This window comes from Notolepis coatsorum (genome assembly GCF_963971535.1).
Source record: "Notolepis coatsorum genome assembly, chromosome: 5".
NCBI lineage: Eukaryota > Metazoa > Chordata > Actinopteri > Aulopiformes > Paralepididae > Notolepis > Notolepis coatsorum.
In genome coordinates this window covers 31,251,290-31,271,782 of record NC_140169.1, presented here as the reverse complement: position 1 = coordinate 31,271,782, position 20,493 = coordinate 31,251,290, and the positions used below count along the sequence as shown (strand labels likewise).

Genomic DNA, 20,493 nt, shown 5'->3' with positions numbered 1-20,493 from the left:
TATTATTGGAATGGAATGTTAGAACCTAGTGTAGAATTTAAGACATTGACCACTAATCATTGTACTGGTACATGTTTTAATTGATTTGTTATCCTTGCTTTTGTCTAGCCTCGTCTTGTTGTCTTATTGTTGTGATTTTATATACGGTGTGATTTCTATGCTGTATTTATGATCGCTTGTCTCTGTATATAAATGTAACTGTAAATGAGGGAAACCTCAGTTGCCTTTTGAGTATAAATAAAGGTTTGAAAGGAAATTAAATACCTGGAGCAGATGTTTGAGTATAGACATCTCCTGAAGACCAGCCTGCAGACCTGGAGGAAACAAATACAGTATGAGGAGGTATACAAATATATTCATAATTAATTATATGCCAATAGTAAATAAATTAGATGCTTTGAAAGCAATTGTATTTCCAATGAATATTAGGTTAGAAAATAAATCAGCTGGATATAGATAATGTTGCTGCTGGTGTTCAGATCACAAGATAAGATATTCCTTTATTGATCCCCTTGGGGAAATGCAGGCATCAGAGCAGCATAGGGGGGTACAGGTATGGGCAGGGTAATGGTAGAAAGACATACATGTAGGCTAGGGATGCACCGAAATTTCAGTCCTGCGTGATACTCCTCTTGGGACTCGGGTGTCGCGCTGTTTCTATGTAAACTCTGCGCGCAACGAGTCCAATAAATGCGTCTTTAACATGCTTTATCCTTATTTACTATATGCCCGTCGCGGTTAATCAATGAGTGATCTAATATGCATATTATTCAGAGCGAGAGGGGGAGGGATTGTGTTTCTCACATTGACGCTGTCTGTCGCGCGTCTACTGTGCCAAAGTCAAGAGAGCGCATTCATCTGGGGACTAAAAAGGTGCGCTCAGTAGAGCACAGATGTCCGCCTCTCTCTCTCTCTCTCTCTTTCTTTCTCTCTCTCTCTCTCTCTCTCTGATTGATTGATTGAAAACTTTATTAACAGATTGCAGAATGGGTACAATACAGTACAGCTCAATACACACAATTGTTAAGGGGATGCAGACCAGAGAAAGACTTTCGTCTTGTTTACATCAGGGTCCCCCATTTTCAATTCATCAGGACATATATGACATACATGACATACAGATAGACAGTACTGCTACATCTATACATTTATGACATACCAGATTTGCAAATACAGTACTGTTTGTGATATAAAAATACCCATAATAGTGATTATTTATTATTTAAGTTAAGTTTAGCCATAATCATATATTTTTCCATAATCAGGTAGCTGAACAACATTGGTAAAAAAAAATTCTATTCTATGAATCATTTTCGGCCTTTCGGCATTCGGCCAACTGTTTCCTATTTTCGGTATCGGTTTCGGCCAATAATTTCCCATTCGGTGCATCCCTAATGTAGGCACTAAAATTATAGTAAATATAAAATTATACAGTGTCAACAATATAATTAATTAATATAATCCCCTTGATCCTACCTCTACTTTACATAATACATTCCCTTACATTATTTTCCCAGATTTCCCAGTCAGACTCATGAAAAAATAAGACTAACAGCCATGCCTGTCTGCTCTGCTCACCACACACACACGCAGACGCACACACACACACACAACGCACACACACACATGAGAACAATCAAACACACATACACATCCACTGCACACACACTACACCATCATCACTGTACTATATTTTTTTATCATATTTATACAGTATTATATACTGCATTATATTTTCAATGCTACTTTAACATAATTATTTCTGCTGCTATGTTATGCTACTTCTATTGCTTTATTTTATTCTATTCCTATTGCTGCTGTGAGGTTGAGAAACCGGAACCAAATAATTTACGTCTCCTGTGCTCGTATACAAGGATGTGACACAAAGATCTGAATCTGAATTACATACAGCACTGTAGCTTTGATGCAATTTGGTGCAAGGTCCCTTTAAGTCACATGACAAACGATGAATTTGAATTGCCGACCTGGACGCGTCTATATTAATCCCAGCCCAAGAGTGCTTCGCGTTTCTCTGATTGGCCACGACGCCCATGTGACCGCGGTGCGCGGCAGAGCGGTAGAGCGGAAATAGGCTGCTGCCTCCGCGTCAAGAAAGACAGACAGGCATTCTATTGCCATGCTCTGCGACAAACTCTAACCATAACCAACTCCGAACGAATGCCTAAACTTAACCCTAACCTTAACCAACTCCGAAAGAATGCCTAAACTTAACCCTAACCTTAACCAACTCCGAAAGAATGCCTAAACTTAACCCTAACCTTAACCAACTCCGAAAGAATGCCTAAACTTAACCCTAACCTTAACCAACTCCGAAAGAATGCCTAAACTTAACCGGCGAAAGAATGTACGTTTATATAGAGCAGGGGTCAGCAACCTTTTTGACATGGAGTGCCTGTTTGAAATATAGTTATAACTAGTGTGCCTCAACAATATTCCATGCATCGTAATTTTTTTTTCTCATAATCAGGTATTTGTAATGATAATTTTTACATTATTACATCATTATTGTTATTGTTATTATTAACAATATTATTATGATGGTTGTATCAACCCTAAATCTGAGTGGGGGGGGGAATGCAATGCAGACAAACAGCTGATTTGCCCATTCATTTTTGGACACATCACACACCGATGTGCTGTCATAGCTCCACCTACAGGCCTAATGGAGAACACCAGGAGAACACCAGGATGTGAATGGAGGGTGAATGTGAGGTATATCGTGTAAATAAGTTTTGATTGATCGCAAGACTACACTGTAAAAATATTGAGTTCAGTTACTGTGCATTAAGGTTTTCATTTTTTTTTTTTATGATTTATTCTTTGGCGTTTTATCGCTTTATTGCTACTGGGCAGTCCAGTAGAGAGAGACAGAGGAGGAATGGGAGACAGAGTGGGGGGAAGACATTCGGCAAATAACGACGGGTTCGGGAGTCGAACCCGGGTCGGCCGTGTCGCGGCTGAGCGCGCTATGTGGTTCGCCACTGGGGCGCCCAGGTTCAGTTTTCAATCCATAATAAGTTAACAGAAAAATAAGTACACAACCACATTATTTCAACCTAATAAAACTATGTTTATTGTCATTGTTTTAAGAACACAAGTTGACTTGGTAATACTCACATTTTGAGTAAAAAAAATTGCTTTTAACTAGGGCTGTCAGTTTATCGCGTTAATTAGATTAATTAATTACACAGCAAATTATCGCGTTATGAAAATTGACGCAAAATTAATTACAGCCGACCTATATTTACTTTAGACAAGTGGCAAATCGGTGCGCTTTTATTTTGAAATCCACGCTTGAGTTGGGCGTATTAAACTTGGCCCATTGAATGACCCGTAGCCTACTTGATCGTCACTTCACACATGCGTCGTCTATCAAACAAAACAAACACACAAAGGAATTAGCTCAGCTGGAACAAGATGTCAGCATCACCCGAGGCGATACTCCTGGGACCTATGAACGGCAAGTTCAATTTCAAAAAGAATATAGATGGGACAGTAAACAAGACCATTGTAATATGTAGCTTATGTCAAAAAGAATTTGCGTATCACCGAAGCTGCTCTAGTCTAACGTATCACATGAACGCTAAACATGTCCAGGCAAGTTGTTCGAGCAGCTCCAGTGTAGCTAACGTTAGCTCCAGAGCAACTCGCACGCTTCGTCAAACCACTCTTGGAGAATTACCGTTAGGCAAACGGTTGAGTAAATCCACCACAGACAAACTAACCAACAGCGTCGCGAAGTGGATAGCAAAATATTGTAGGCCAATAGCTATAGTGGAAGATAAGGGTTTAGCGGAGTCATTTCGAATAGCGTCGTCTGACCCAAATTACAAGCTACCCTCGAGAGCTACAGTGATGAAAAGGATCCACAACATGTATGACACAGAGAGGGAGGCGAGGGAAGAAGTGTTGGCACGGGCTGGCCCAATGGCCCTAACGGGTGATCACTGGACGTCGGTGGGCAATCATAATTATTTGGGTGTCACAGTGCACTTGATCGATACTGAGTGGAAACTGCAATAATTTGCATTAACGGTGACCAAAACTGTGGGCCGCCATTTCGCCGATGCGTGTGCTGAACAGTTCAACACCGTAATAGAGGAGTGGAATATAAAAGATAAAGTCACATCTATTGGGACTGATTCCGCCCGTAATATGATAGCAGCAGCGCGCTATATGCCGTTCCAGCACATGCCATGTGCTGCACACGTGCTGCAAAGAACCATCACAGTCTCCCTTGAGGACAGAAGCCTTGACACCACCCTGGCAAAGTGCCGCAAGATTGTAGGCCACTTCAAGCACAGCCCTGCCAGTACAGAAGAACTGCAGCAGCAGCAGACTGCCCTCGGACAAGCAAAAGAGCCCATGATACAAGATGTATCCACAAGGTGAGACTGTTTAACTACCTGTTGTATGCTTAGGGTAAATTTAGTGTGTGTGTGTGTTTATTTCTTTGTATTCTGTACAATTGCATCATGCTGCATTAACAACCCCCAGTGGGACTAATAGTTATTTTATTGAATTGGAAGGTGGAATTCGACACTGGCCATGATCTCACGGTACCTGAGGAACCAGGAGGCTGTGACTGCCACTTTGGCCCAACAGAACCACAAGCTGTCCATGCTGACCCCCACAGAGTGTGACAAACTGAAGAAGCTGGAGCTTGTACTTGAGCCCTGCAGGTAAGTGTCTCTCCCTCTCTCTCTCCCCCCATACACCCCCCTCCTCTCTCTCTCTCCCCCATACACACACCTCACACCCCACTCTCTCTCTCCCATACACACACCTCACCCCCCAATCTCCCCCATACACACACCTATCTCTCTCCCATACACACACCTCACCCCCCCCTCTCTCCCCCATACACACACCTATCTCTCCCATACACACACCTCACCCCCCCTCTCTCCCCCATACACACACCTATCTCTCTCCCATACACACACCTCACCCCCCCCCTCTCTCCCCCATACACACACCTATCTCTCCCATACACACACCTCACCCCCCCCTCTCTCCCCCATACACACACATATCTCTCTCCCATACACACACCTCACCCCCCCCCTCTCTCCCCCATACACACACCTCACCCCTCTCTCTCCCATACACACACCTCACCCCCCCCCTCTCTCCCCCATACACACACCTATCTCTCTCCCATACACACACCTCACCCCCCCTCTCTCCCCCATACACACACCTATCTCCCTCTCATACACACACCTTCACCTCTTTCTCTCTCGCTCTCTTGTTTCACTGCAGGTATGTGACTGAGCTCCTTGGAGGGGAAACCTACGTCTCATGCTCTGTGGTGCTCCCCGCACTCTGCCACCTAAACCGCATCATGGACCTCAACGAGGAGGATCCGGGCTACATGGTAAAGTTCAAGGCCAGCTTCACGAAGGACCTGGACGCACGCAAAGCGACCCTCAACAACAGATGGCTGAAGCTGGCTACAGCCCTCAACCCGCGATTCAAGGACTTGAAGAGCGTACCAAAGGACGAGAGGGATGAGGTGTGTGTGTGAATGAGAAGACCAGTGTTAAGTCCTTAGGCTGTCATGAAAAGTCCTATGCAACTAATTAATTGTCCCTCTTATTAGGTGTGGACCTGGCTTAAAGAGATGCTGCCAGGACCAGAAGCAGACAAAGCTGCTCCACAAGCCACAGAGGACGAGCCACCAGCGAAGAGGACCCTCCTCCTGCTGTCTTCAGACTCTGATTCAGATGAAGTCAGGGTACTGTCAGGACAATTAGACCTCTACAAAGCTGAGCCCAGCATCGGAATGAATGACTGTCCACTGGAGTGGTGGGCAGCTCACGCAAAAGCCTATGGACAGCTGTCTCCTCTTGCTCGCAAATATCTGGCTACTCCTGCTACCTCTGTGCCATGTGAGAGGCTATTTTCACTTGCAGGTCACATAGTCCAAAAGAAGAGGGCAGCCTTACTCTCAGACAATGTAAACAAGCTTGTTTGTCTTAGCAATTGGCTCAAGGAATAGATTTGTCATGCATACAGTAGACCCTGCACTAGACCCTGCACTAGACCCTGCAGTCATGCCCCAGACCCTGTAGTAGACCCTGTAGTCATGCCCCCAGAAACTGTAGTAGACCCTGTAGTCATGCCCCCAGACACTGTAGTAGACCCTGTAGTCATGCCCCCAGACACTGTAGTAGACCCTGTAGTCATGCCCCCAGACACTGTAGTAGACCATGCCCCCAGACACTGTACTAGACCCTGTAGTCATGCCCCCAGACACTGTACTAGACCCTGTAGTCATGCCCCCAGACCCTGTAGTCATGCCCCCAGACACTGTAGTAGACCATGCCCCCAGACACTGTACTAGACCCTGTAGTCATGCCCCCAGACACTGTAGTAGACCCTGTAGTCATGCCCCCAGACACTGTAGTAGACCATGCCCCCAGACACTGTACTAGACCCTGTAGTCATGCCCCCAGACCCTGTAGTCATGCCCCCAGACACTGTAGTAGACCATGCCCCCAGACACTGTACTAGACCCTGTAGTCATGCCCCCAGACACTGTAGTAGACACTGTAGTCATGCCCCCAGACACTGTAGTAGACACTGTAGTCATGCCCCCAGACACTGTAGTAGACACTGTAGTCATGCCCCCAGACACTGTAGTAGACCCTGTAGTCATGCCCCCAGACACTGTACTAGACCCTGTAGTCATGCCCCCAGACACTGTACTAGACCCTGTAGTCATGCCCCCAGACACTGTACTAGACCCTGTAGTCATGCCCCCAGACACTGTACTAGACCCTGTAGTCATGCCCCCAGACACTGTACTAGACCCTGTAGTCATGCCCCCAGACACTGTAGTAGACCCTGTAGTCATGCCCCCAGACACTGTACTAGACCCTGTAGTCATGCCCCCAGACACTGTAGTAGACACTGTACTAGACCCTGTAGTCATGCCCCCAGACACTGTAGTAGACACTGTACTAGACCCTGTAGTCATGCCCCCAGACACTGTAGTAGACACTGTACTAGACCCTGTAGTCATGCCCCCAGACACTGTAGTAGACACTGTACTAGACCCTGTAGTCATGCCCCTAGACCCTGTAGTCATGCCCCCAGACACTGTACTAGACCCTGTAGTCATGCCCCCAGACACTGTACTAGACCCTGTAGTCATGCCCCCAGACACTGTAGTAGACCCTGTAGTCATGCCCCCAGACACTGTAGTAGACACTGTACTAGACCCTGTAGTCAGTATATTAATATTTGAATAGTCATATTTGGCACTATATCGTCGAGTTGGACGTAGTCTATTAAGCTAATAATAGTCTGTTAATATATAGTGCTTCGTGCGGTGAGAATACTACCGTAGTCAGTACCCCATCGTTTCGGGCAGAGAACTGGCTGCTTATCCAGGGTGGTTGACCCCACGTGAAGCTGCACCCGAGGAGCCCCAGAGCCGACGAGCGAGTGGACCTGTATACCGGATTATTCTGCCGACGACAGCCCGCCTTCCCAGGCACGGATTATGCTTTGTATACTTTGATTATTCCATGGATAAAGACCCCCGACACTGTAGTCATGCCCCCAGACACTGTAGTAGACACTGTACTAGACCCTGTAGTCATGCCCCCAGACACTGTAGTAGACACTGTACTAGACCCTGTAGTCATGCCCCCAGACACTGTAGTAGACACTGTACTAGACCCTGTAGTCATGCCCCCAGACACTAGCTTGCTGTGGGCTGTTTTGATTTTTGAGGATACTGTAGCTTAGTGTAAACTGTTATTGGCTGTATCAGCAACAAATGTTACCTTATTGAGAGGTATGTTTTCATTCATTTTATTTTATTCAATTTAATAAAATTGATTTCTAAAGCATTCTTCACTTGCAGGTCACATAGTCCAAAAGAAGAGGGCAGCCTTACACACAGACAATGTAAACAAGCTGAAGCTTGTTTGTCTTAGCAATTGGCTCAAGGAATAGATGTCATGCATACAGTAGACCCTGTAGTAAACCCTGCACTAGACCCTGATTTTTGAGGATACTGTAGCTTAGTGTAAACTGTTATTGGCTGTATCGGCAACAAATGTTACCTTATTGAGAGGTATGTTTTCATTCATTTTATTTATTTATTTATTCAATTTAATAGAATTGATTTCTAAAGCATTCTTCACTTGCAGGTCACATAGTCCAAAAGAAGAGGGCAGCCTTACACTCAGACAATGTAAACAAGCTGAGGAATAGATGTCATGCATACAGTAGACCCTGTAGTAGACCCTGCACTAGATCCTGCAGTAGACCCTGCAGTAGACCCTGATTTGAGGATACTGTAGCTTAGTGTAAACTGTTAGCTGTATCAGCAACAAATGTTACCTTATTGAGAGGTATGTTTTCATTTTATTTATTTTATTTATTTAATAAAATTGATTTCTAAAGCATTCTTCTTGGTGTATTTAATTGATCAGTCACCTGCTACAATAATGTAATGTCCTTGAATTTTAAATATTTATATGAATATGAAATATAAATATGCGATTAAAATGCGATTAATTAGATTAATTAATTACAAAACCTGTAATTAATTAGATTAAAAATTTTAATCGCCTGACAGCACTACTTTTAACATGTGCAATGTTCAATGAAATAGAAAAATAAATAATACAATTTGTTGATTAATCCCACTGGTCACAATGGTGACCGTAATAATGTTTTTGTTATAAGGCTCTGCAAATGTTACTGAATGATGTAGCAATGTATTTCCAGCTAAATTGAAATAATAAACAAATAAAGGGTCTCAATTAAATATGTGGTAGTAAAAAGAACCTGTGGGAGGATTGCAACAAGATAAATGCGACAACAGTGCAAAATATTTCACTATAATATTTCAAAGCAAAAAAAAAAATATATATATATATATATATATATATATATTTTTTTATTTTTTTTTTTAATGCTGCCCCCTGTGCCTATGAAAATGCCCCACGTGCCTATGCAGGCACGCGTGCCTAGGGTTGCCTACGCCTGATATAGAGAGATGATAAATTAATTAAACGTAAAAAAAAAAAAATAAAAAAAAATTTAAGTGATTCGAACTTGTCACCAAGGCTCCACAGCAAGGCGGCGAACGAGTTGAGCTAACCGTCGATGTTAAAACAGGGGGGATTACGGCTGCATAATGCCGTGGCAACCTACGCTCTGCCGCTCTGCTCTGCCGCTGCCGCGGGGCGTGCTAGGCGTTGTCGCGGCCAATCAGGGAAAACGCGGAAGCACTCGGCAGCACTCTTGGGCTGGGATTAAAGAATAGGCGACCTGGACACACTATGCCGAATAATGATGATATGGGCGGGTCAGAATCCAAATCGATACGATACCTGGGCTTTGGGTATCGGCCGATACCGAGTACCGATCCAATCCATTACTTTTAATGAATAGTACAGACTTAGACCCTCCTTTTGGGGTCATTAATAAATTTTCTCCATTAGAGATAGTTGACGTGTCAGAGATAGCAAATCAGGTCACTTTGCTTTGATTTCTGCCACGTTAGACGTGTGTCTTGGCATTGGATTTTAGTTTCTGGGAAATTCTCCGACACCAAGATTATATTTTAGCCTGGTAGCGGACCGATATCCAATACCAGTATCGGTGCATCCCTAGTCCGGAGTAGCAGAGGAATTACAGCAATGGGTAAAAGATTAATAATACCAGTATTTTAATAATACCAGTATTTTCCATTGAAGATACAGTGAAGGAGTATTGCAGTGTTTCAACAGAACGATCAACAGGTTAAAAACTCAAGGACAAGTATGACTGTGTATCGATACCGATTACCCAATTCCATTACATTTTAGATTCACAAAAGAATTTCGATATTGATTAAATTACTGTAGGCTTGATGTCAATTGTTGTCAAATGATGCAAGGCAAGACATCTGCAAGACAGGGGGTTGTTCAAAAAACTCCACATCCTCCACTGAAAGAACGGCATAGATTACCCTCTTAACACTTTAACCGCCGAAAACGCGGGGAACTCGTCATTCCCCGCCATGCTCATTCCGCCGAGGACGCCTTAACTCGTCTTTGATGTCAATATTTCAAAAATTTGTCATCGAAATCATATTTCCTTTCCGGAGCTCTGAGACACAGTGCTGATCTCCTCTCAACTCTCTAGCTGTTCAAGAGCGCCATCTGGTGGCCGATCGGCAGATCGCCAACCGGATATTAACCTTTGAACCAGTAGTACTCATGCAAATGTGGTCCGGCCACTCTCTATAGCTCCCGCGACTCCATCTTGAAACACTGGATAATAGATCGCTCGCCCTAACTCAATAAACAACGTTATTTGGACGTATATACTATTATACAACCTGGAAATGTATCGGGCATTTCTACATCCCATAATCGAAAACGGTCTACTCCACGCTGATCATCCAACGGCGCGAGGAACATACAGTAAGATTCAGCGTTATATTCTAACGTGTTCAATATAAACTGCTATGATGAACATATGACCCACTCTGGATGAATCATCTAACTCTGCCCACGGAATTATAAACGATCCCCCGCCCATCATCAGATCATACGTAGATCATTCTAGAAGTACGTCCAGTTGAAATTTTTCATCTCGCGCCGATCGCTACCAAACTGTATTTCATCATCAATATAATGCATTTAGGGCTATAAATCACGTTCTGAAGAAAGCTGCAGAAAACGATAAAAACATAATTATACTTTAGACCATATTTTAGTATGAATATGTGAATGAAAAACTTTAACGTTGCTACACCCTGAACAATACATATAGGACATTGAATGGGCCATAATAATGGCAATGTAGCAATAGAATTTAAAAAGTTATAGCCCTGCAAAGAAGGGGAACTTCTCCATAGACAAATAGAGCTGGCGAGGGATGGTAAATTATGAATTTAACCCATGGCGATCAAAGTGTTAAAGGAAAACTCCAACATTTTGGGAAATTAGCTTATTTAACATCTTCCCTGGAGTTAGACAAGAAGATACATATCTTTTTTGTCTCTGTGCGTGCATTTAGCTTTGGGAACAGTAGCTCCGTTAGCGTAGCTTAGCTTCATCACTGGAAGTGGGGCGGTGCAATAGCCTGACGTTCCCTACAGAGTCCTACAGTCACGAAATACAATCCAAATACAACTCCAAAACGTTCCTGTAAACATGTTGTGACCTGTGTATTTACCACATGGAGAAATAAAAAATAATTGAATTTGACAATTATGTTTTTTTTTTTTTTTACTTTATTTTTTAGCGTTTATCGCTTTTTCTGGTCAAGCATGACCGACAGAAACAGGTCGAAAATGGGATGTAGAGCAGGGGAAGACATTCTGAGAAATGATGGCGGGTCCGGGAATCGAACTCGTGTCCCCCAGATCCGTGACAAGCACGGTTTTCCCCGACGCAGAAAGCTACGGGAGCTCCCCGACAATTATATTTTCTAAGCAAATATACTCTGAACAATTTTTTGCCTAACCACTCGTCTCTGGGCGCAGTCAGTGATTTCAACATGAAGCCGTGTTTGTTGATATTCTCATTCATTAAAAGGATCCGAACCGATTGAAGTTTATGGATACCATGACTTAAAATCCTCTTACCTTGACGATTAAAAGCCTCCCCAATTTAGAAAACAGTAATCCAATGGCTGGTATTGATAATATAATACTAACTACTGCACGGAGCTAACCGGAGCTAACACAGAACCGGACGGTCACTAAAGCAAATATAATGACTTCCTTTCTGGGGGAGGTTCAAAATAAAAGAGTGACGTCTATAGCAGCGGAAAACGTTTATTTTGTACATTATCTAACGTTAACACGAACCTAAACTAACTTTAGGTTAGTTGTAACGGCTTCACGTTGAAATCACTGACTGCGCCCAGAGACGAGTGGTTAGGCAAAAAATTGTTCCGAGTATATTTGCTTAGAAAACGTAATTGTCGAATTCAATTATTTTTTATTTCTCCATGTGGTAAATACACAGGTCACAACATGTTTACAGGAACGTTTTGGAGTTGTATTTGGATTGTATTTCGTGACTGTAGGACTCTGTAGGGAACGTCAGGCTATTGCACCGCCCCACTTCCAGTGATGAAGCTAAGCTACGCTAACGGAGCTACTGTTCCCAAAGCTAAATGCACGCACAGAGACAAAAAAGGTATGTATCTTCTTGTCTAACTCCAGGGAAGATGTTAAAGGGGCTATGTACTGCTATTCCTAGCACTATTTGGGCAACTTTACACAATTCCTGTTAGTCTATTGAAGACATCTGTAAGGTTTATTTCAAAAAAATGCATTGTTTTATATTTCTAATCAAGTACTCAAAACCATCATTTTCCAGCTTCAAGATTTCAGGCTGTTATGGCCTGGCTCCGCCCATAAGCACTTTGAGTGACAGTCAGCCCACACAGTCTGCTACTGGTAGACTGAGAGAGATAGAGAGAGAGAGAGAGAGAGAGAGAGAGAGAGAGAGAGAGAGAGAGAGAGAGCTTCTTCCAGAGCGAAACCCGACACCTCTGCACACACTCGGAGAGTCGGAGGGAGAGAGAGAGAGAGAGGGGGGGGTGGGAGAGAGAGAGAGAGAGATTCTTCCAGAGCGAAACCCGACACCTCTGCACACACTCGGAGAGTCGGAGGGAGAGAGAGAGGGTTGGAGAGAGAGAGAGAGAGAGAGAGAGAGAGAGAGAGAGAGAGAGAGAGCTTCTTCCAGAGCGAAACCCGACACCTCTGCAGTGCACACACTCCGGAGGGAGTGCCGCGTGTGCCCCCCCCCCCCAAGTGCCCCTTCTCTCTCCATCTCTCTCTCCCTCCAGAGCGCACGCAGAGGCGTCGGGCCCCACTCCGCCTCGCAGCATGAGGAAGTGGCTTCCACTCGCTGTCTAGTCTAGGTAGAATGGGGGCGGGCATTAGCTCCAACCACAGAGCCAATCGCATCAGTGTGCGCTACCCAGCGGCCGTATGACGTATATCAGCCGTTCAAATCAAAATGGCCTGATTTAGGAAAGGGGCTGAGCTGAATCAGAGCAATCCGCCAATATGGTATTTAGACACTAAAACACATTAATACAAACTCCTATTACTATAATACAATGCTAGAGACTGAAAAATTACATTTATAGTACATGTCACCTTTAAATAAGCTAATTTCCCAAAATGTTGGAGTTTTCCTTTAAGCCCGGTACCGAGCCGAGATTTTTTTTAACGTCACAAATAGATCAATACAGTCTGTATTAAGTGATGTTGTGTTTCCCTTTCAAATGTAGCCAAGAGTAAAGACCCTAACCCTATCAAAACAGCAGTCAAAGTGTATATTGTCAGCACTACGTTTGTTTAGGAATGAATTTAAGTGTTTTAAGCAAAATATGAGGAAAATCTCTGCACATTACATCGGAAATTTGAGGATTTAGATGCAAGGACAGTAAGCTGTCATGAAATCGTTGTAATCCTAAGAAAGAGGAGACCAAGGGCTTTCGATGGACGTCGGAATTTCATAAAACTACAGTACCCAGCTCACACCTGCCGCAGAAAAAGGAAGGCCAACCATTTTACATTCCCTGATGTCCATAGATGTCCCTAGATACCAAGAACATGCAAATGTACATTGTAGAAGTGGAGTAAAATGTACTTGGGTATGTACTTTTAGGATAATTTTCAGAAAATATGGCTAGGGCTTAACAGGTTAAAAGGTAGATCTTGAGACTTCGACGATTATATTATATAATTTTTCCCCCCGGCCCTAATGACAAATTATTCTTAGATGAGGTTTGACTATGGCTTCTGTTGAACATTTAAAAAATGTCAATAAATATATTTATATAAAAATGTAATAATGAAACCATGCTCAGACCTTGTCTCATCTTCTCCATTTCCACCTCCTTCTCCTTCACATCCTGTGTGGTATTCTCAAGGCCTCGCGTCAGCTCACACACCTGGACAGAGAATCAAAGAATTAACAATAATAACAACAAAAAGTTTTGAACATCTGGTTATAACACGAGTGATGTGAGGTATTATGATCACCTGTCCTCTGAGTGTGGAGAGGTTCAGAGCCATCACCTCCATGTTCTCCTTGGACTCTCTGATCTCCTCCTCCCTCCTCCTCAGAGACACCCCGGCCATCTCCCTCTCTCGCTGTTCCCTCTGCACCTCCTCTCTCAGCGCGTCTGCCTCCCTCTCCACCTCCCGCTGTTTCCTCTGCACCTCCTCTCTCAGCGTGCCTGCCTCCGTCTCCCTCTTCCTCAGCTCTGCAGAGAGGCCATCCCTCTCCTCCTCCACCTCTCTCACTCTGGCGCTCAACCTTAGTGAAGTTAAAACATTAGCTAGTGAAGTTAAAACATTAGCTAGTGAAGTTAAAATCCTTAGTGAAGTTAAAACATTAATTAGTGAAGTTAAAACATTAGCTAGTGAAGTTAAAACATTAGCGAGTGAAGTTAAAACATTAGCTAGTGAAGTTAAAACATTAGCTAGTTAAAACATTAGCTAGTGAAGTTAAAACATTAGCTAGTGAAGTTAAAACATTAGCTAGTGAAGTTAAAACCCTTAGTAAAGTTAAAACATGAATTAGTGAAGTTGAAACATGAATTAGTGAAGTTAAAACCTTAGTTAGTGAAGTTAAAACCTTAGTTAGTGAAGTTAAAACATTAGTTATCGTCACGGTGACCAATTGCAGCCACTCTTATTGTCTGGGACCAAATACGGCCACGCCCCACTCCCAGCAAAAAGTGGGAATCTCTAGAATGGGTTTGGGGCGGCGCTGTATACGGAAGTAGCTCTCAAGGTGACGATTAGACAACACTTTTTTGTTGTCAGTAGATGGCAGCATTGGTTTAAAATTAAAGGCTGAAAATGTTGAGAACTACAACACTGCATTTCCCAAGAGCGTTAGCACAGGTCGCTGGTCACTGGGATGTGTCTATATTCTCCGACGTGATCTGAACAGCGTTAAACTATTACTGCGACCTCGGTATAGCGACCGAGAATGGCCAACTAATTATCTTAACAAAAGTGCGCTGGTAGCATTACATATGTTGTCTAAAGGGGGACATATGGTACAATTTAAGATTCTAATGATAATCGGCATATAAAGGACAAGATAAAGCATCGTTAATTTGTAAGAAACCTCAATGAAAACGGCGCAGGGTGATATTGTTATGAAAATGTGATAGAATCCTATAAAAATGTGGACGCATTTGGCCTACGTTCCGTTAGTGAAGTTAAACATAGTTAGTGAAGTTAAAACATTAGTTAGTGAAGTAAAAATCCTTAGTGAAGTTAAAACATGAATTAGTGAAGTTAAAACATTAGTGAAGTTAAAACATTAGTTAGTGACGTTAAAACATTAGTTAGTGACGTTAATACATTAGTGAAGTTAAAACATGAATTAGTGAAGTTAAAACCTTAGTTAGTAAAGTTAAAACCTTAGTTAGTGAAATTAAAAGATGAATTAGTGAAGTTAAAACATTAGTGAAGTTAAAACATTAGTTAGTGGAGGTTAAAGGACCACACCAGTCTAATTTTGACTTCTCATCATTACCAGAGATGAACAAATGTTTGAAGGTATATATATAGTGTAGGGGGAGAACGGGGTTGGTTGTCACGTTAATTATATTTCGCTACCAAAAGGTGCTGTCTCCCATATTTTGGTATGGACATTTCCAGAATTAGGATCAGAGCTCACCTACATAGTCTTCTTTAGAGTAAGACAGCTGAACTTGAGGAGAGAGGACTTTTTGTTTTTCATGTGAAATTGTAAATATTCAGCTCCTCAGTATTTTTCTTCTAGGCTTTTACACAATTGGTTTATAATGAAACAATTCTTACCCTTAAAAAGTGTGAAGGGAAAGCTATAGTTTAGATTGTTGTTAACTAACTAGTTTTTAGATGGTTGTTAGCCTTGATACTAGCAAGACATTCCAGTTGGGGTTGGTCGTCACATTCTCTTTGGGGTTGGTTGTCACATGTGACAAGCACATGACAGTGCTTTTAATGAGCACAACATCGGACGTTTCTTCACCAACTTGGAGGAGGTGATGGATGAGCTGAGGACAGACCGAGCAGAGCCCAATGCACCCCAGCCCACCTACCATGCCTAGTACATCCCAGCCTAGACAATCTACCAAGCCTAGTACATCCCAGCCTAGACCACCTGCCAAGCCTAGTACATCCCAGTGCACTCCACCCCAGCTGGAAAGGCAGCCAGCAAGAACAAGAAACAGAAAAGAAAGAGACAGAAGGAGACTAGTTTTCATCAGATGAAGATGATTGTTTTTGTTTGGTTTGTATGGAAACGTTCTCCCACAGCTGTTCAGGGGAGGTATGGGAGAAGTGTTGGATGTGCAACCAGTGGGCAGACAAGCTCTGCTTAGTTGGAGTGCCCAGACCTTACATTTGCCATCACTGTAACTCAGATAGTGAATGAGTGTAGCCTAGTTATGTTGGCTATTATTGTTGGCCTATTTATGTTTGTTTATTTATGTTAAAGGAAAACTCCAACATTTTGGGAAATTAGCTTATTTAACATCTTCCCTGGAGTTAGACAAGAAGATACATACCTTTTTTGTCTCTGTGCGTGCATTTAGCTTAGGGAACAGTCGCTCCGTTAGCATAGCTTAGCTTCATCACTGGAAGTGAGGCAGGACAGTAGCGTGACGTTCCCTACAGGTTTGTTGATATTCTCATTCCTTCAAAGGATCCGAACCGATTGAAGTTTATGGATACCATGACTTAAAATCATCTTACCTTGACGATTAAAAGCCTCCCCAATTTAGAAAACAGTAATCCAATGGCTGGTATTGATAATATACTACTAACTACTGGACGCTCGGAGCTAACCGGAGCTAACGCAGAACAGGAGGATGGTAAAGCAAATATAATGAATTCCTTTCTGGGGGTTTCAAAATAAAAGTGCGATGTTTATAGCAGCGAAAAATGTTTATTTTGTACATTATCTAACGTTAACACAAACATAAACTAACTTTAGGTTAGTTGTCACTTTAGTTTAGGTTCGTGTTAACGTTAGATAATGTACAAAATAAACGTTTTCCGCTGCTATAAACGTCGCACTTTTATTTTGAAAACCCCAGAAAGGAAGTCATTATATTTGCTTTACCATCCTCCTGTTCTGCGTTAGCTCCGGTTAGCTCCGAGCGTCCAGTAGTTAGTAGTATATTATCAATACCAGCCATTGGATTACTGTTTTCTAAATTGGGGAGGCTTTTAATCGTCAAGGTAAGAGGATTTTAAGTCATGGTATCCATAAACTTCAATCGGTTCGGATCCTTTGAAGGAATGAGAATATCAACAAACCTGTAGGGAATGTCACGCTACTGTCCTGCCTCACTTCCAGTGATGAAGCTAAGCTATGCTAACGGAGCGACTGTTCCCTAAGCTAAATGCACGCACAGAGACAAAAAAGGTATGTATCTTCTTGTCTAACTCCAGGGAAGATGTTAAATAAGCTAATTTCCCAAAATGTTGGAGTTTTCCTAAGGTGCATTCAGTTATGTATTTGTCAACTTGTCAATGCAATTCAACTTTCAAATTTTGTTCTGCCTTCTTTTTAAGATTTTTCCCATTAAAACACATTGTGACACCCAACCCCATAGTGTGTGACAATCATCCCCATGATGGGGTTGTTTGTCACAATGTGTCAGAGTGTCTTTGATAGGTAATTTCCTCTTTGTTACAATACGTTGGAAAATGAGAGGGATACACATTTCAAGCCAACATCTTAAGCTTCAATTTAATGTAGGAATGACTATCGAAAGATGTTTTGATGATGAGCAATTCACACTAGAGTAAAAAGTGTGACAACCAACCCCGTTCTCCCCTACTGTTTTAGCTCCTCTTGAAGAGGCAATACACAATAATATAAATTGGAATTCTGCAAACGTAGATCCCTGTGAGTTTAATTTAGCAGCCAAGCTATCCTTTGACTTCTAGAGCTTACCTTTCCACCCGACTCCCTCTCTCCTCTGCCAGGCAGCGCTGTCCTCTCTCTACCTCCACCAGTCTGTCTCTCTCCTCCTCAGTCTCTATCAGTTCATCTTCAAGCCTCTTCTTCTCCTCGTCCCGATGTTCCAGTGCCTCCCTCTGTCCCTCCCTCTCCTCCTCCATCTCTCTCAGTTCATCTTCAAGCCTCCTCCTCTCCTGTTCTGCTCCTATGAGGGCATCCCTCTGTCCCCCCCTCTCCTCCTCCATCTCTCTCAGTTCATCGTCAAGCCTCCTCCTCTCCTCCTCTCCTCTCCCGAGAGCCTCCCTCTGTCCCTCCCTCTCCTCCTGGACTCTCCTCAGCATCTCCCTCAGCCTCTCCTTCTCTCCGTCTCTCTCCTCCAGTCTGGCCCGCAGGTCCTCCACCTCCTCCTCTTTCTCCTTCAGGAGGAGCGAGAGTTTTGTGATTTCGCTCATCCGCTGCTCCAACTCGCCGACTCTCTCCCGCCACTCTCTGGCCTCGTCTTCCAGTCTTTCTTTGGCCTCATTTTGCTCCCTGGCACTCTCCCTCGCTCCCTCCCTCTCCGTCCTGGTCCTGTGGAGTTCCAGGGCTTTGTGAGACAACTCTTCCTCTTTCTCTAACCGGTCCACACGTTCTTTTTCCAGCAGAGACCGGGTTTCCTTCAGTGAGGCTGAGAGCTGTTTCTCTGAACGTTCCCTCTCGCCCAGGTCGACTTTCAAAACCCTGAGCTCCTCCTCTCTCTCTCTCATCCTGTCCCTCACTCCCTCCTCCTCGTGCAGTCGCTCCCGGAGCCTCTCCGCCTCGTCCTCCCTCTGCCTCACTGCCGTCATCTGTCTCTCCAGGCTCTCCTCCTGGATATGACACTCATCAGTTGGCCCTCTGTGATATCATTTTCAAGGCCCTTACTGGTAAGCTAAATCTTATATCACATTATTATTGGAATGGAATGTTAGAACCTAGTGCAGAATTTAAGACATTGACCACTAATCATTGTACGTGTTTACATTTTAAAATCTGCTGGAAACCTCACGTAAAACATGTCAAGAAGCATTTCAGTCATGAGTAAAGTAAAGCACATTCTGGATACAAAAATCACTCTACATTCTCTACTACAAGTCAGTCAGAAGATCCTTAAGAACTTCTACTCATGCACAATAGAGAGCATCCTGACTGGCAATATCACCTCCTGGTTTGGGAATAGCACCGCACAAGACCGTAGCAGACTACAGAGAGTGGCCCGTTCAGCCGAACACACAATTGGAGGGGGGCTTCCCACTCTCCAGGACATTTACAACAAGCAGTGCATGGGTAAGGCTAAGAGAATTATCAAAGACTCCAGCCACCCAAACAACTGCCTCTTTGAACTGCTGCGGTCAGGCAAGCGATACCGGAGTCTCATGGCAAGCACAGAGAGACTTAGAAGATTGAAGCTTCTATCCTCAGGCCATCAGAATGCTAAATGACAATAACACTATGTAACAACCATCAAATGCACGCACAGCACACGCACACACTCACTTTAAACAAACAACTCACTGCAGCTACCACTTTAGAACACCTAAACACACTTTATATTTATTGGTAAAGAATTTGCACTACAACCCATACCTCATTACACCTTACTGTAAATTGTACCTAAATTGTACCTCATCCCATTTCTGCTTTGCACTGTATAGTATATTGTATTGTAACTCAGTTACTTCTACTCTGCATTGTACATTGTATATGTATATACTGAACACTTTTGTCCACATACTTGACTTCTATTTTATACTTGCTATACTTATTTTATACTTATCTATTTTTGTCTAGCACAGTCTCTGGAGTGTAACAGAAATAAGCATTTTGTATGAAAGTATTCTGTACTTCTGTATGACAACTAATAAAGAAACTTGAACATACGGTTCACTAGTTTTACCATATTTAAATTACTGTGCTGAAGTCTGGGGAAACACTTATACTTCTACACTACAACCACTTTTTATACACCAAAAAAGGGCCATAAGGATAGTTCACATTGCAGGTTATCGTGATCACACAAACATATATATATATATTTTTTGATCCACTTTTTCTCCCATTTTTCTATTTTTCTCCCATCCCAATTTTCGCATCATCCAATTCAACCCTCCCCTGTCTTTGAACACTGTTTCATGCCTCCCACAAGCCGGCTGCAATGTGGACTAAGTCATACATAGCACGAGTCCCCTCCGATACTCGAGGTAACAGCAGTCGCATCTTTCCACCTGCGCGGCTCGATCTTTCAGCGTCAGGGGTCTGGGCTTTGGAGGGGCCCCGCCCCCGTCGCTCCCTGATTCTACTGCGCAGGCGCACCAACCGACCTGTAGGAGTCACTGTCCACAACGCCCGATCCCCACCCATCAGTTTCCCTCCCCCTAATACTGCGGACGACCAGCTAAACTGAAAGCAATGTGGAGCGCTGGGCTCGAACAGGGAGGCGAACCTGTTCGAGCCCAGTCTCCAGTATTCGTGGTGAGCGCCTTGCCCACTGCAC

General features: G+C 43.3%; 1 protein-coding gene across 1 annotated transcript in view; it reads right to left on the bottom strand.

Annotated features, from left to right (window-relative positions):
* LOC311228142 (uncharacterized protein) overlaps positions 1-20,493 on the bottom strand; it is a gene marked incomplete at its 3' end in the record, with an annotated part of 144,002 nt that overhangs the window by 20,434 nt on the left and 103,075 nt on the right. The window contains exons 22-26 of the mRNA XM_084314057.1: positions 18,311-18,829; positions 17,976-18,214; positions 14,048-14,324; positions 13,875-13,956; positions 265-314 (exon numbers count right to left, since the gene is read on the bottom strand). Coding sequence (XP_084170183.1) covers positions 265-314; positions 13,875-13,956; positions 14,048-14,324; positions 17,976-18,214; positions 18,311-18,829 — 1,167 coding nt within the window. The remainder of the gene's footprint in view (positions 1-264; positions 315-13,874; positions 13,957-14,047; positions 14,325-17,975; positions 18,215-18,310; positions 18,830-20,493) is intronic.